This window comes from Aedes aegypti, chromosome 2 (assembly GCF_002204515.2).
Source record: "Aedes aegypti strain LVP_AGWG chromosome 2, AaegL5.0 Primary Assembly, whole genome shotgun sequence".
Classification (NCBI taxonomy): Eukaryota; Metazoa; Arthropoda; class Insecta; order Diptera; family Culicidae; genus Aedes; species Aedes aegypti.
Window position 1 is genome coordinate 364937176 of NC_035108.1, and position 15218 is coordinate 364952393.

Sequence of the window (15218 nt, forward strand, 5' to 3'; positions counted from 1 at the left end):
ATCCATTGTTTTAAATCATGTCATAGCATGTCTGCTCTTTGAGGTATTCGAAGAAAACGTCGTCTAAAGTGCATCAAGAGCTTCGAAAATTTTACGGAGAAGCTTTACTGAGTAAAATACGTGCTTAGTTCTGTTGCTTCAAACATGATACCGTGAAGTCACCAGTCACCGTGCGGCCTCCATTCACCGTGCACATATACAAATTCCTACATAATATTCATACAATTTTCACAAATTATTCTTTGTCAGCAAAATAAGATAAAACTGATGAAATGAAGTAGTTTTTGTCACAATGCATTTTAAAAAACCTAGTTTATGTAGTCAAAATCATGTGAATTCTGTTTGATAAGAAGATTTTTCAACACTCTTAGTAGAAACGCCAAAAAATCACATTTTTCATTTCAACGATAGGGTGTGAAATGTTTCAAAATTTCAACAAGTTTTCACTGTGGATAGTATTAGTAAGATGTATTTCATCGTATGATCAATGAGATTTTAGGCAAATTAGATTTTTTTTATTGTGTTTCAGTCGAAACCCAAATGCACGGTGAATGGATCCTTTTATGTATATACGGTTCCTATTACCGTGCATTAGCGTAAAATTCTTGAAATTTTTCGGTTATATAAGATTAATTGTTCTGTCGTCATTTAACTACTTCATATTTAGTTTTTGAGTGAATATGGAATGGTTTGGACAATACAGTCAAACCTCCTATAACGATTTTAATGAAAAATTAATTATTTTTTCAATTATTAAACTTTTTATGGTTTTCATTGTAAATGAAGATTTGAATACTCTTAAAATGAGTGCGCACACTATTAGCAACATAATTGCTCCATCAACAACGTTTCTTCAAGATACAAAATTAAATCATGACGAAAACTATACGCACGGTGAATGGTGCACTAGTGTGCACGGTAAATGGTGACATAGAACGGTACGAGGCGACCTTAACATAATATTTTCAAACATAATTTTTGAGTATTTTTTTTTGTTATGCATCACTTGTTTTAGATTTTTGCCTGAATTATGATGTAATTGTACGCTACGTAGTGGTATTCTAGTATGCTTCAAATTATTTGGAAAAGTTATATCATTTTTTGAAGTGCAAATATTTCTTAAATGCACGGTGAATGGTAGCTTGACGGTAATTTAAATGTGTATGATCACGTAAAGGGAGGACGAAAAACATTGATGTCGTTGGATTTGGAACCTATATTTTACAACATAACGTAGTCCGGGTAGCATTGATCATTTTTTGGAATATTTCTTACATTTTTCATTTGAAAATGCTAATGTTGCAAGTTTTATGTTTTTTAAGTGGAACTGGTACTAACTGTTCGTGACTAAATACTGTATTTTGTTTTTCAACAGATTTATGTATGTTTCAATAAATATTCATGCGATTTTTTTATTTAGCTGATATGGGGTTATATTGCGCCCATGGAAACAACTTTCTGTACCATTGAAAGTATCGTTATTACATACTTAAATCATGGCCCCTGAGGCCGAATATAAAGACCGAACTCTTATCATTACCATACAATCAAGAAATTTGAAGTAAGGGTTTAGAAATTTTCAAGTACCGTAAAACGGGGTAACTTTGATAGTTTTTCGAAGAAAACTTGAATATTTATGTATGCTGTTTCAAAGAATTATAATGTATATTTTTAAAACATGTACTGGCTTCCTAGCTATCGATTGCAATTGGTAGATTACCAACAAAAATACTTTGAATGAATGTATAATTTTCCATTTAATCGAAAGTCGGTTTTTGTTTGGGATATCTTCGATACTCGAACAAAATTGAATGAACTATGTAACATTTATAGTGCATTGCATACCTCTACGCATTCAACGTTATATGGAAATCTCTGACTTAGATTACAAAAATGGTCCCAGTTTGTGAAAATGCTTATCGCTAAGAGGTTTGAGACCATACTCAAGTTCAATAATGACTAGGCTGTCAAAGAAAAGTGACCAGCTATTCAAAACTACATCAAATAGTAATCGTAGAACAGATTGTTCGTCAGCGTTTCAAAAATGATAAAATCGTATAAATTGTTAGGTAATATTTGTACATAAAGCACCGAATGTTCTCGATTCAAATGAAAACAGCTGTTACATGAAGTGTCATACTAATATTCTTTAGTTTTATATTCGTTTTGCTTAACCGATTAGCACAAATTATGATACTTCGTGGTATGTGGTGGGTCCCGCGCTATCAAAGTTACCCCCATTATCAAAGACACCCTGTTTTACGGTATAAAATAGAAATGAAATCTCGAGAATTTCTATAAATGAACATGCATCAAATTGGTTTGTTTAAGGGTATCCAGTTGTTTTTACATATTCTGAATCTACGTTAACCTTTGCGTCCCTGACCTATTTCTACAACAACATTTTAGTGATCTTTTGGTGTTAATTTCCATAACTTTCAATCGATTTCAATTAAATTTTGACACAATACTATTCATGTTTTGTGACCTGTTCTGAAAATCTCAGTCAGACGATCAGTTCCGAAATTATACGGATGTTCCGTGTGGTCTGTCCGGAGGTCATATGAGACATTTCCATAATTATTTTGCACAGGTCAAAAAACCTACAGTGTTTGAAAATGAATCAGAATCCATTGATATATTCCAACTCTTTCAGCTCATTTGGAATCATTCTGGAACCGGTTCGTGGGGACCTAATTTTGATCATGACAAACAAGCGGCACACCAATCTTCAAGATTTTACTACAGAAATCAAGTACAATGCATATTGAGTAAATGTTTTTAACATACGACCATCTACAAGTAGAAGTGGTGGTAAAATGAACACCTTGACTTCTATCGATAAAAAATCAGAGGGGGTTGTGTACAAGACACGACCGCATGACGTTAACTACGCCAAGTGATTTTTTGCATTTGAATTTTAGTCGATTTTCATAGTTGCAGCCTTCCTTTAGTTCAAATTCTAACATAAAATCGTGACGGTCCAAACATTTTAGATTTTTAATTGACACCCAGTATATTGCCGTAAGACGTAGTTAACGTCAAAAGAAGAATGCGCGAAGAAGCAGAAATTGGTCTGCTTTTATAGTGCACTAGCCAACCCAAAGGAATCGTCGAAGACAATATGAACGAGTTTGGTTGCGTAAGAAAGGGGTCGACATTTTCCCAATTTTCGACAGTCTATCATCAAAAATCAATTTTTTTTTTTTCCATTTGAGTAAAATGTTGTATAAATTTCCGACCGATTGATGGAAAAATATTGAAAATCTACCGATTAATGGCTGAGTTATTAGTATTTCAAATCTTACATAATTTCGTGACGGTCGCAACATTTTAGATTTACAATTGACACCCAGTATATTGCCGTAAGACGTAGTTAACGTCAAAACAAATTTCAATGAATTTTTATCACGCACGGACGATTCATAGCATAAATCAGAGTGTTGGAGTTGCCCGGGATTCCCGTATTGCCCGGGTAGTTTCATTGGAAAAAGGATTGACCATCTTTTTTCAAACAATTTACTTGACATATCATTCTAACCAGGGACCTTCGTTAGCCGAGTGGTTAGAGTCCGCGGTTACAAAGCAAAGCTATATTGAAGGTGTCTGGGTTCGATTCCCGGACGGTCCAGGATCTCTTGGTAATGGAAAATATCATCGTACTCATCGTACCTACCACACGATATACGAATGCGAAAATTCCAATTTTGGCAAAGAAAGCTCTCATTTAATAACTGTGGAAATGCTCATTGAACACTAAGCCGAAAGGCTGGCTCTGTCCCAATGAGGATGTAAAGCCAATAAGAAGAAGATCATTATAAGCAATAACTTCACTAGATAACTAGATATAATTCGATGTTGATTTGTTGTTTTACCGAAATCAAATAGTTGTTAATAAAATGTATATAATTTTGACGATATGTTTTTTTTTTCTTAAAATCATTATATACTGTAGTAAACAAAAGATTTTTCGAAGGTTTTTTTTATGAATTGAGTGGGTTTATAAAGTTTTCATGGATGTAACAGTCACAATTTTCAACATAAGACTCTAGTTGGTTTTTATTCTGTTGGGCCCAAATAGCCGTAGCGGTAAACGCGCAGCTATTCAGCAAGACCAAGCTGAGGGTCGTGGGTTCGAATCCCACCGGTCGAGGATCTTTTCGGGTTGGAAATTTTCTCGACTTCCCAGGGCATAGAGTATCTTCGTACCTGCCACACGATATACGCATGCAAAAATGGTCATTGGCATAGTAAGCTCTCAGTTAATAACTGTGGAAGTGCTCATAAGAACACTAAGCTGAGAAGCTGGCTCTGTCCCAGTGGGGACGTAACGCCAGAAAAGAAAGAAGAAGTGGTATTTATTCTAGTGCTTGAAAGGATTGCTTCGATGTTGGTAAATATGATTTCAATTTCATTTAAAGCCTGACGATTAAAACGAAGCCAACAGATTTTTATTAGAAACACAAACTACTAAAAAAAAAGCAGTAATCATACAAATTTACTAGTATAAAATATATATACACTCGAAGCTCGTTATAACGACAACTTTTATTGCGACAAAAACTCTCTATGGCGACATTTTTCGGTCCCTTGAAAAATATTTCAAAGTTATAACCACGGTGCTCCCCTGACCGTTATTATCAGAAAAAATCTCCATCAAATCTGTGCTCACCAGTCATTTTCTATAGCTTAAATTTCCAAAAAATCGTAGGGCCCGTTTTGAAGTTACGCCCTTTTCATTGTGTAAGTCTACTAATTCAAAGGAAATCTGAGATAATCAAACGGATTTTCATTGGCTGTATATTTCAAAAGAAATAAACCACCAAAATTTGGTTCAAAATTGGTTTGGTTAGTAATTTGTAACCTCTTGGTGAAGTTTTGAATGAGAAAATACACGAAATATGAAGTTACGCCCTTTTTGAGGTGTAACCATTGAAAACAATAATTTAAAAAAGATTAATTTGGCATTTTCATACCGATAATCATGTTCAAATAATTTTAATGACACATTGCACTTACAAGTCGCCAAAGTCTTGATTGATTAATTTTTTATAGGCTCAAGTGCTGTAAGGCATTGCGGAGTCATTTTTGCGACATTATCATTATTTAAAAAATATTGCTATAGCCTAACTAGCTACCCCTTCGGCTGAACCAGCAAACTTTGGAATGCCCTAGAAATGAAACTTTAATTGCCGAGTAATGAACTATTGGTCAAACTATATAGTGGTCTACACTGTCAATACTTTTGTGATCATTTGTAGCATACATTACTACATTTAGATTTTGCGCAAATCTACATTTTTTTTATTTGGGTTTCCCGGTCTTTTCGATTACACTGACACATAAGCAGGGCCGTACATTTTCATTTCATTGAAAGGATTTACTGTCCCCAACCAACTGACTCAAGCTTGTCTTTCAATTGAAACTCTATTGTTTCGTTTTAATCCAACAAACCTTTTCTTTCATCACAGCAAGCGTAGTCTCTTATTTCTTTCATACTGCTTGTGCATCGCGCGTCATAAATCGGAGCCTCACCGCAGCGAGCTGGTCTTTCAATCGGTAATCTCTAACTTTTGGAGCTGATTATTTAATTCAAGTGAACTACGTGGTGGCCCGCATAATTTATCTATCCTTATTTATTACCTAACAAGTTACATACATTACTATTGCAAAAATAGGTAAAATTTAATTTCATGCATTTTGATAGATTTCAATGAAATCAAATGAAACGAAATTCTTACTCTTTCATTTCACTTTGCCTGTTCGTTGCTTTCGACAGTGTTGACCAGACTCATTTCCCCGAAATTCGAATTGTGAAGCCATGAACTGTTATAACTGTGCGTAGTATTCCTGAGATGGAGGGGGAGGTGGTTGGGCTTGAGTGTTGCACATGGGATCCGACAGTTTCGATCTTGGTGGGCCGCAATTCAAGTTTCGGTGAAATGATTCGCACTCACTCACTCACTCATTTCATTTCACCGAAACTTGAATTGTGGCTCTCTGGGATCAAAATTAATCGATTTTGTGTGCAGTACTCAAGCTTAACCATTTGCTTTTCTATCTTAGAAGGATAGAGCATGGTTGTAGTAGTTCGTGGCTTCGTGGTTCGGAAAATGTTATTTTCGGGGAAATGAGTCTGAACAACACTGGCTTTCGATCGGGCAACGAAGCGAATGAGTGTGAAACGAAGTACGAAGCGATGCACTTGTTCTCAGATTTCCTTTGAATTAGTAGACCGAAAATTCAAAACACGTTTGAGAGAACATAAAAATGCGGCTGAAAACGGCAGAATAAATGAGTCAAGCGTTGCAGTACATACAGTGGAACTCAATCATTCCGTCGACTGGGATAATGCGAAGATCTTGAAATCTGTGAGGAAGACTTCGCATTTAAACGCTTGGGAATCGATGTACATCGCTACTGCTGAGCAACCATTGATGAACGAAGATGAAGCCCTAATAACATCACCCTTATTTTACCTTACTAGACGAAAAATTAAATGATTTTACCCCCTACATTCGACGTGTACTTAGCCAAGTATGAAGATGTATATGTGCATTCAGGCAAATGGACTATCGATAAACAAAGGAATCCCTTATGAAAATTCGCCACAAGAAATCGGATTGAAATTCATAAATTTGCCTTATGAAATCAGAATTTGAAACAAAAAAATGTTTAAGCGGCAACCTGTGATCGAACCAAGAGAACCTTGCGATCAATAGACCCGAGCGTACATCACGCGCCTATTGACGTCTTGATGTGGAGGGATGCTAAAACGATACTTAAAGCGTTCGTATTGCAATAATCGTTCCGCCTTTCATAAGGCAAAATGTATGAAATTCGATAGTCCAGTTTGCTGCGTGTGCGTTTTCCTTCTATACAATCAGTTGGACATCGTCCTGATGATGGGCAGCATCAAGCCCGAAATCGGTCGTTAAAAAAAGGTAATTTATATGTCCTTTCAACGTTTGTAAGAACGGATCAGCTGTTTGGAACCCTTGCTATCTGAACGGATCTGATAGGATTGAAAGAGTTCAACGCAGATTTATTCGTTGGGCTTTGCGGAATTTACCGTGGCAAAACTGTTTTGAACTCCCATCCTACGAAGATCGTTGCCAGTTAATTGGATTGGACACTTTAGGCTGCCGAAGAAGCGTTACGTGTGCTCTGTGTATTTCTGATGCATTGTCGGCGCGTATAGATTTTCCTGATATTCTGAAATATCTACCGTTTCAAGCGAGAATCTGAAATTTGCAAAACAATTCACCTTTTAGGATTCAGTTCCACCGCACAAACTACAGCTTAAATTGTGGAATCACTGGTCTGCTGAAAATTTTCAACCGCGTAACTTCCGTTTTCGATTTCCACTATTCTAGAGCTACTTTAAAGCAATTATTTGTCACGACATTTAAACGATTTATGTAAACCTAGATTAAGTTTTATCATTGGGACTACCATAAGGTCTGTTGATAATAAATAAATAAATAAATAAATAAATAAATAAACCATACGTGTTGTGTCCTGTCTCGCGTCGCGTCGTATGATTGTGATATAGTTCTTACGTTGCACAAAACCCAAAATAATAAGTTATTCGTAATTGAGTTTTGCATCTTTTATGAAAAAGGTTGAATAGGGTGGCCCTTATTTAAGTTAAAATTTTGACTCAAACTCTTTTGTTTGATTAAATTTGTGGCTGCGCTCTTCTGCAAACTTTTAGAAAATGGTATTTTGAACAACTTTGTCGAAGACACTTTTGATCTTACTCTTCATTTGAGCTAAGTAAATTGATTTTGAAAGTTTTAACTTAGGGTGGACCCAAAAAATCAGTTATTTTGGTCTAGCTTTTTTATTTTCAGTTTTACGTGAATTTGGTCTTCAGAAGATTTGCAGAGAAAGTAAAGATACACATTTTTGCTGAACATCGCAAGTTTGTAATTCTTGTGATTTTGAAGTTATAGGCAAATTTAAGTGAAAAACTGTGAAATCTTCAGATGTCCATAACTCATGGAGTTGGTTCGATATTTTTTTTTTGTTTTAAGTGGCAATCGAAAGGCCATACGATAGGCATCTTTTGCTGCAAAAACTATGAGAACGTAATTTTTGTAGTGATTTCTGTAAACCTGAATTCAGAGCATGGGTAGATTGGTGCGACATCACTCCCGCATTCCTTGAATTATCTTCTCACGGTTCGGGTTGCATATCATCTCCTAATGCTCAAATAAAAAATGATCAAATTATCAGAAAAGCTCTCAGGAAATGCTTGAGAAGCTGAGAAGCAGACCCTACTCTAGTTGGGACCTAATTCCAGGAAAAAAAAAGATTATTTTTCCCTGATGCTAATTTAAATCAGTCGAAACCAACAGTCAGATAAAACTCTAATGCATAGCCCTAAAAACAGAAAAACTTCAAAAGAAGCTAAATCCTTTGTTAGAAATGCAATTGAAATACCCATAAACACTGTAGAGCATGAAGAACAGCCGATATTTATAAGAAGGCATCATTTCAATTGAAAAAAAAAAAATACACACAAGATGTAAAAGTGAAATCTATGAAGAACAGCCGATGTATAAACGAAGGAATAATCGTCGATACAAGTGTCTACAACAGTATAAAATCACTATAATGTATAACTCCAAAAGAACAACCAATCTCTTCTGAAAATGTATCAAATAAAAAGCTAATAATAATTACTCTACGCTTTGGAGTATCGAAATAATAACATCCGACGTTCAGAAAATGAATCTTTTGTCTGAAAAATAATAGCCTCAATACAAATTATACCTTTAAAGGGTTATTCTAAAGAACAGCTTTTATTTAAAACAAGGAAAAATTTCAGATGAGAAGTGTGAAATTTGTGGTCAAAATGTAAGCAACTGAGTGCACGATAACCTTTTCAATGGTACAATTTGGAGTCCATTCGTTTTTTTTTGTCCATTCGACCTTTTCTCAATTCGACCTTTTCTCCATTCCACCTTTTGTCCATTCGACCTTTTTTCATTCGACCTTTTTTCCATTCGACCTTTTGTCATTCGAACTTCTGTCCTTCGACCTTTTGTCCTACAACCAATTTGCTTTATTATCATGTGCATGTGGATTTCGTGAGAAAAGTCAATTTTGTTTCCCATTATTTCCCAAACATTTGAAACTCAGGATGGGATGAAGTCTCCACGGAGATCAAATCTGCCCAATCTCCCTTATTCTTTTGATATTAATATTTTACCAAAGGTAGCCCTAGTACTCAGCTAAGGTCGAAATAGGGTAATAGTCAATTTCAGCATTACCAGATATTTGTCGACAACAAACTCATTGCATTTCTCTACAATGTAAAACCTAAGATTCAAGGAAATAATTTTAACGGCTGAACCAATAATTCTGCTAACCTTCTTCCTAATTGAAATTATCATAGTTTGAATTGCGGCTCGAAAACACTTCAAACTTATGGAGAGGCTGCTGACAATAACACTGCGTAACAATAATAAACTGTTTGAGTGTCTCGAGGACAAATTGAATATCTCTAGTTTATTGAATTCTGTGGTAAATTAAGCAAACAAATCACTAAACATGCCGGTTAACTTGCATGCAGTTTGACAGAATACGTTGAATAATGCATTTTCAATGGCAACATATTTCAAAAACATGACACGCTATAATAAATATTTTTAAAAAACGGCAATGGGTTCTGCAACCCCAAATTAAGTAAATACATAATTCTATTTTGGTGCTAGAGTTGAAAAAGTGTTCCGCAGAGTGATCATAGGTACTTATAAGTCATAAGAGAAAAGATTCTAATTATTTTTTGATGATTCTGTCGAATGAATTTAGAGAAGAAATAGTACAAAACAAACAAATTCGCAAATTATCTAAGTATGATCAAGAAAAAAAGTAAGAAAACTGTAATCGTAGGTTGAAAAGCCGAAAATATGCGGATTCCCCTATCAGTGTGGAACGTTCAACAATTATTTTATCACACAACGCAATGAAACCTAAACGACAATGAGATAACCTATTTCTTATCGCCAATCTTTTCCAGCTGTAGATTACCATACCAATCCACAGAGCATTACTATCATCGGAGACATCATCAGCATCGCAGCAAAATGGTATTTCAAAAATTGTTTAAAAACTATCGCAATGAGCTCTTGGCTACTCTGACTGGTATAATAGATTTTTGCATACAACTCCCGTAATCTAAAATCGACATCCTTGTTTACAGCAACCCAATCGATCTTCATGGTGATCATGTGCAGTTCGTGGTCATCACCTGCCCTTCCGAAACTATTGTCAGCCGATTCGCCAATTCCGATAACCGCCGATCAGGGATCATGGATCGTGGCCTGTCAGCCGGTTGGAGCCATTTTTGGACCAGTCTTCTCCAGTTTAGCGATGGATCGTATCGGTCGGAAGTGGACTTTGCTGAGTACGGCTATTCCAGTACTGATCGGTTGGGCTCTGATAGCGGTGGGAAGTTCTGTTGGATACTTGTACGTGGCGAGATTTTTGTTCGGATTCAGTTATGGAGCTGCTTATCCGGTGATTCCTATATACTTGGGTGAGATGGCTTCCGACGCGGTTCGAGGAGCATACGGCACTATGATAACAGTGATGGCTAAGAAGGCGATCATGGCAATGTACACGATTGGCCCATTTCTGGAGTTTAGAGATTTGGCATGGGTTTCGATGATCAGCCCAGTAGTGTTTGTATTAGGTTTCATCTGGATGCCCGAAACACCATATTATTTGATTGGAAAGAAACAGTACAAGCTAGCGAAGAAAAGTCTGATCTGGCTTCGACGATCCACTGAAGTTTCTGATGAACTTGCGGCTATAACAAGCTCCGTGGAAAGATCCGATTTAGAAAAGACATCTTTCAGTGAATTGTTCAACCCTATCTATCGAAACAATATGCGCGTTGTGATTATATTGCTTTTCAATATGCAGTTCACCGGAATTCTTGTAGTTCACAGTTATGCGCAAATTATTTTTGAGAAGATTTCCGCCAGTCTAACGGCAGAGGAAATGTCCATTGTGCTTGGAACAGTTCAACTGATTGCCGTAGTGTTTCCAGTTTTTCTCGTTGATCGAATGGGTAGACGCCCTTTGCTGCTAGTTTCAGCGGCAGGAACCACCTTAGGACTCCTTGTTTGCACGATATACTTTGCTGTAACAGGAAGCGATTATCATGGAAGTCTTGGATGGATTGCCTTCATGTCCCTCTTGTTCTACATAGTATCGTATGGAGTCGGTATAGCTACTGTTCCGTTTGCCATTTTGACGGAAATATTCCCCAAAAATATTCGAGCATACGCGTGCTCATCATTAGCAGTATTGAGCTCAGTCAGTTTCTTGGGGATTGTCAAGTTATTTCAGATGGCCCTGGATGACATGGGCGCCTACCTTCCGTTTGCCGTGTTTACTCTGTGTGGAGCAATCGGATGGGTGCTTATCTATTTCTACATACCGGAAACAAAGGGCATGTCTTTGGATGAAGTACAAAGGATAGTTGCGGGAGCTTCCATGAAATTATAATGATTCATCACTATGTCAACTAAAGATAACACAGATTGTAAATTATTTGTGAAATAGATTTAAAAAAAGATAAAACTACATGCTTTCGTTAACTTTAATGAGTGATTTATAGATCAGAATGAAAGAGATTATATTGTCTTTCAAATGCTTGTTTTGTATTGTGCCAATACCAAAACAAGCATTTGAGATGCCGTCCACAAATGACGTCATGCTATGCCATATCGAAAGGGCGACAGATCGGATCAAATTGTGAATTTTAGCGATACTTATAAAAATGGGTGTTGCTCTTTTGAGATTTGCACTTGGATAATATGAAATGGAAAGATTGACGAACTAAGAGTTTGTGTACACATTTTTTCATTTTTCCAACCATTAGATGACCTTCTTTTTGTGAAGTCTAGTACCGTAAATTCGGGTGTAATTGATCAGTAGGGTGAAATTGATCACCGTGTCACGCGATTTTATTTCTTACTAATAGTGCACCAAGCTTATTGCAACTTATAGTAAATGAACGTTGTTTGTCTTAAATAATGTCTAATTGTGTATAGTGAAATTTTTTGTGCCACAGAATGTTTATTTCTATGAAAATAATGTAAAATTCTTGAATCAAGTTTAGTGTGAAATTGATCATCATCTATAAACTTCTAGTTCTAAACAAGGATTTGGACATGGTGTAAACCTGAAAGTTTGTAAGGATACTAACAATATATCTCCAAAACAGATTTTACTATCAAAACTCTTACCAATTTGCTCGTTTTGTTGAAAAATTCAATTTTCTGCAACAAAGTACGGAAATCCTTTGACAATTGCCTACATTTAGGCGTTTTTTGCGGTATTCTTGACATTTAATTATCGATTATTTCCATAAATATTGTTTTGTTAAGAATTTGGCAAGCAGATTTGGATTCAGGAGGCCCAAATTAAGTATATAAAGTTGATTTCGAAACTAACAATAATAACATTGACAAGTGATCAATTTCACCCCGAAATGGGATTCCCCGATTTTTAATTTTAGACCAGATTTTTGGCACTAACATCACATTTGTTGAAAAATGTCGGTACATGAGCCAATGAGGTTCACCGTCGTACTTGTTTTCCTGCATTTAGTTGTATGATATTGATAACAGTTTAGAAAGCATACCAGGAAAACAGTGAAAAATGATCAATTTCACCCGAAATTACGGTATACGACATTGAAAACGGCCTTACAATTGAGGTCGAAATACATGTATTTGTCAAAGGAAAACATACTCTAGTGCAGCGGCTCGACATTTTGAATTTCAGTTTTTTATTTTTCAGGGTAGACATGTGTTGGAGAATTTCAACCACATGCACTTAATTAGTACTTCGATCAAATTAAAATAATATATCATTCTATGGACATCTCTATAACAGTGCACGTTGACATCAAATTTACAACTACAAAGAAAATAAATTTATATTCTGCCTATCAACCCGCGGAAGAGTATTTGTTACTAGTGGCTTTTCGTACTTATGTTGCGTGCACTAGAACAGCGAGCTCGATTTCACGCACGGGGATCATCTACACTTGATACCTTCAGGGACGTTGGTGGACCACTTACCGTCCACGTACGGACTTCAAAGTTTTAGCTGATTTTTTACCAAAACGAGCATTTTACAATGATGAACTTATAACATATTAGAAAATAAGGGATGGCCTACTGGACACATGCTCCGCGACAACTTTTAAAATTGTAACGTTCCTGGTACCGTAATCCGGGGTATCATTGATCAGCGGGGTAACATTGATCGCAATGGCTCATATTGATGAAACATTTCCAAAGCATGAATGTTGCTTCTCTTTTTTATATTTATAAGCTATTGAAAATTAATATGTATGCAAAAATTGCGTTAACTTTATGCGTAAATTTGTCAAGTTTGCGAAACAATGATTTCAATAGTTGAGGATGACACTACCGAAGATTCATGTCTCACATAAGTTCTGCAAGCAATATGAGGAAGGAAAATGCGGTTCTCACTACAATTAGCTTCGCCAAAAACGATTCCGCTGTCAAATTTTTATAAGTATGTTCAATTAGGCAGCATTAACAAATTATTGTTAAGAATGTAGAAATTCCTTAGGAAATTGCTTACCTTTAGGCGTATTCCGCTGTTCGAAGTGTTTTTAATTTTAAAATAACTCAAAAAGTAAATGAGATGTAAGCGTTTGGACACCATATTCGGCTTCAGGGGCCAAGATTTATGTAAGTTACGACATTTTCAATATTACCGAATGTTGTTTACATGGATGATCAATGTTACCCCATATCAGCTAAATGAAAAAATCACATAAAACATTTTTGTGAACATGCTTAAATCTTCAAAAAACCAAAATACAGTATATGGTCACGAGCTACGGGTGGTAGTACTTGTTTTAAAAATATAAAACTCAGAACATTTGCATTTTTGAAATAAATATTTAAGAAATATCCTAAAAACTAATCAATGCTAATTTCAAATAGCACTATACATTTTGTAAAACAAATGCATTCCACCTAATCAAAGCGAAAACGTATGATATCAATTCCTTCAAACAAAATAAGATTTTGGCCTTGAAATTAGTCGAGTTGTTATGGCTTCAAATTCAAAAACTACCACTGAGAGTTCAAGAAATGCATTTGATGAGAATATGGAACAAAATCAAACTTTAATCTACTTTTTTCTCGCTGGTTGGGATCAATCAACCGCATAATCAGCTCAGAACAATGCACAGTGGTCCAGGAATCAGTTTTACGCGGAAAGATGCATTTTGAGCTTTAGAATGAAACATTAGACGAAAACGGTCTTCTACAAAGTTGTTTGTTTTATTAAGGCCCTTTATTTGGTGTTATTAAAAATAAGGGTGGACAACATTTTCATAGAAAATGTGTAACTAACTTTCTTATTTGTAGAAATTATATTATACATGCTTCAGCAAAGTTATAGACCATTCAATTTCAAGCAACTTTGCCAAAACAAGTTTTTTTGTATATTGTAAATTGACCGATTTAGAGCTTTTTTCCTACGGTGTAAAAGTCGTTCATAGACCGCTTGAAGAGATATCTGAAATAAGAACTAAAACTATTTTGAAAATTTTCGTAGTATGTATTTTTTATTATTTTGCATTTTGAGCATAAAAATAAAATTTTAGACAAAAATGATCTTCTACAATATTGTTTTCAAAAATGTTAGCTTTCATACTGTGTAATTTAAAACTAGGGTGGTCCACAATATCACACAAATCATATAATTATTTTTTTATTTGCGAAATTACTGGTATATACTCTTTAACAAAGCAGGAGAACTTGAAATTTTGATGAAATTTGCCAAAAAAAAAGTTTTTCTGTAGGTCAACATTTGACCAATCTAGAGCATTTTTTCCTAACCATCGCAGGGTGGTCCAACAAAAATAAGTTTTTCAACTCTAGTTTTTTTTAATATTATTTTTTCGTCAAAGTCGTCTATGAACGACTTTTAAAACATAACAGAACGCAAATTTTCATGCAAAAAGGTTGTTGATATCTATTTTAGTTCAGAAGTAAATAAAGTTTTTGTGATGAAAAATATTTGTTTGGTGAGAAATTTGAATTGAAAACTCTAGAGCCAGAAAACCAGTTTTGTTCGGGCCACCCTATATCACCGTAGGGAAATAGCTCTAAATCAGTCAGTTTAAGGGAAACAAAAAAAAAACT

General features: G+C 35.4%; 1 protein-coding gene across 1 annotated transcript; it reads left to right on the forward strand.

Moving 5' to 3' along the window:
- Positions 1 to 10043: 10043 nt before the first annotated feature.
- LOC5574766 (facilitated trehalose transporter Tret1) lies at positions 10044 to 11863 on the forward strand. Its single transcript, XM_001661599.2, has 2 exons — positions 10044 to 10155; positions 10214 to 11863. Exons 1-2 carry the CDS (start codon positions 10098 to 10100, stop codon positions 11524 to 11526), a joined length of 1371 nt encoding a protein of 456 aa, XP_001661649.2. The 5' UTR covers positions 10044 to 10097; the 3' UTR covers positions 11527 to 11863.
- Positions 11864 to 15218: the final 3355 nt, after the last annotated feature.

What these genes read in the sequence shown, in the direction of transcription:
- LOC5574766 (XM_001661599.2), top strand. Translation starts at nt 10,098, where the DNA reads ATGGTATTTCAAAAATTGTTTAAAAACTATCGCAATGAGCTCTTGGCT. An exon ending in GCTCTTGGCTACTCTGACTG is followed by an intron (nt 10,156 to 10,213) that starts GTATAATAGATT and finishes CCTTGTTTACAG; the next exon opens with CAACCCAATCGATCTTCATG.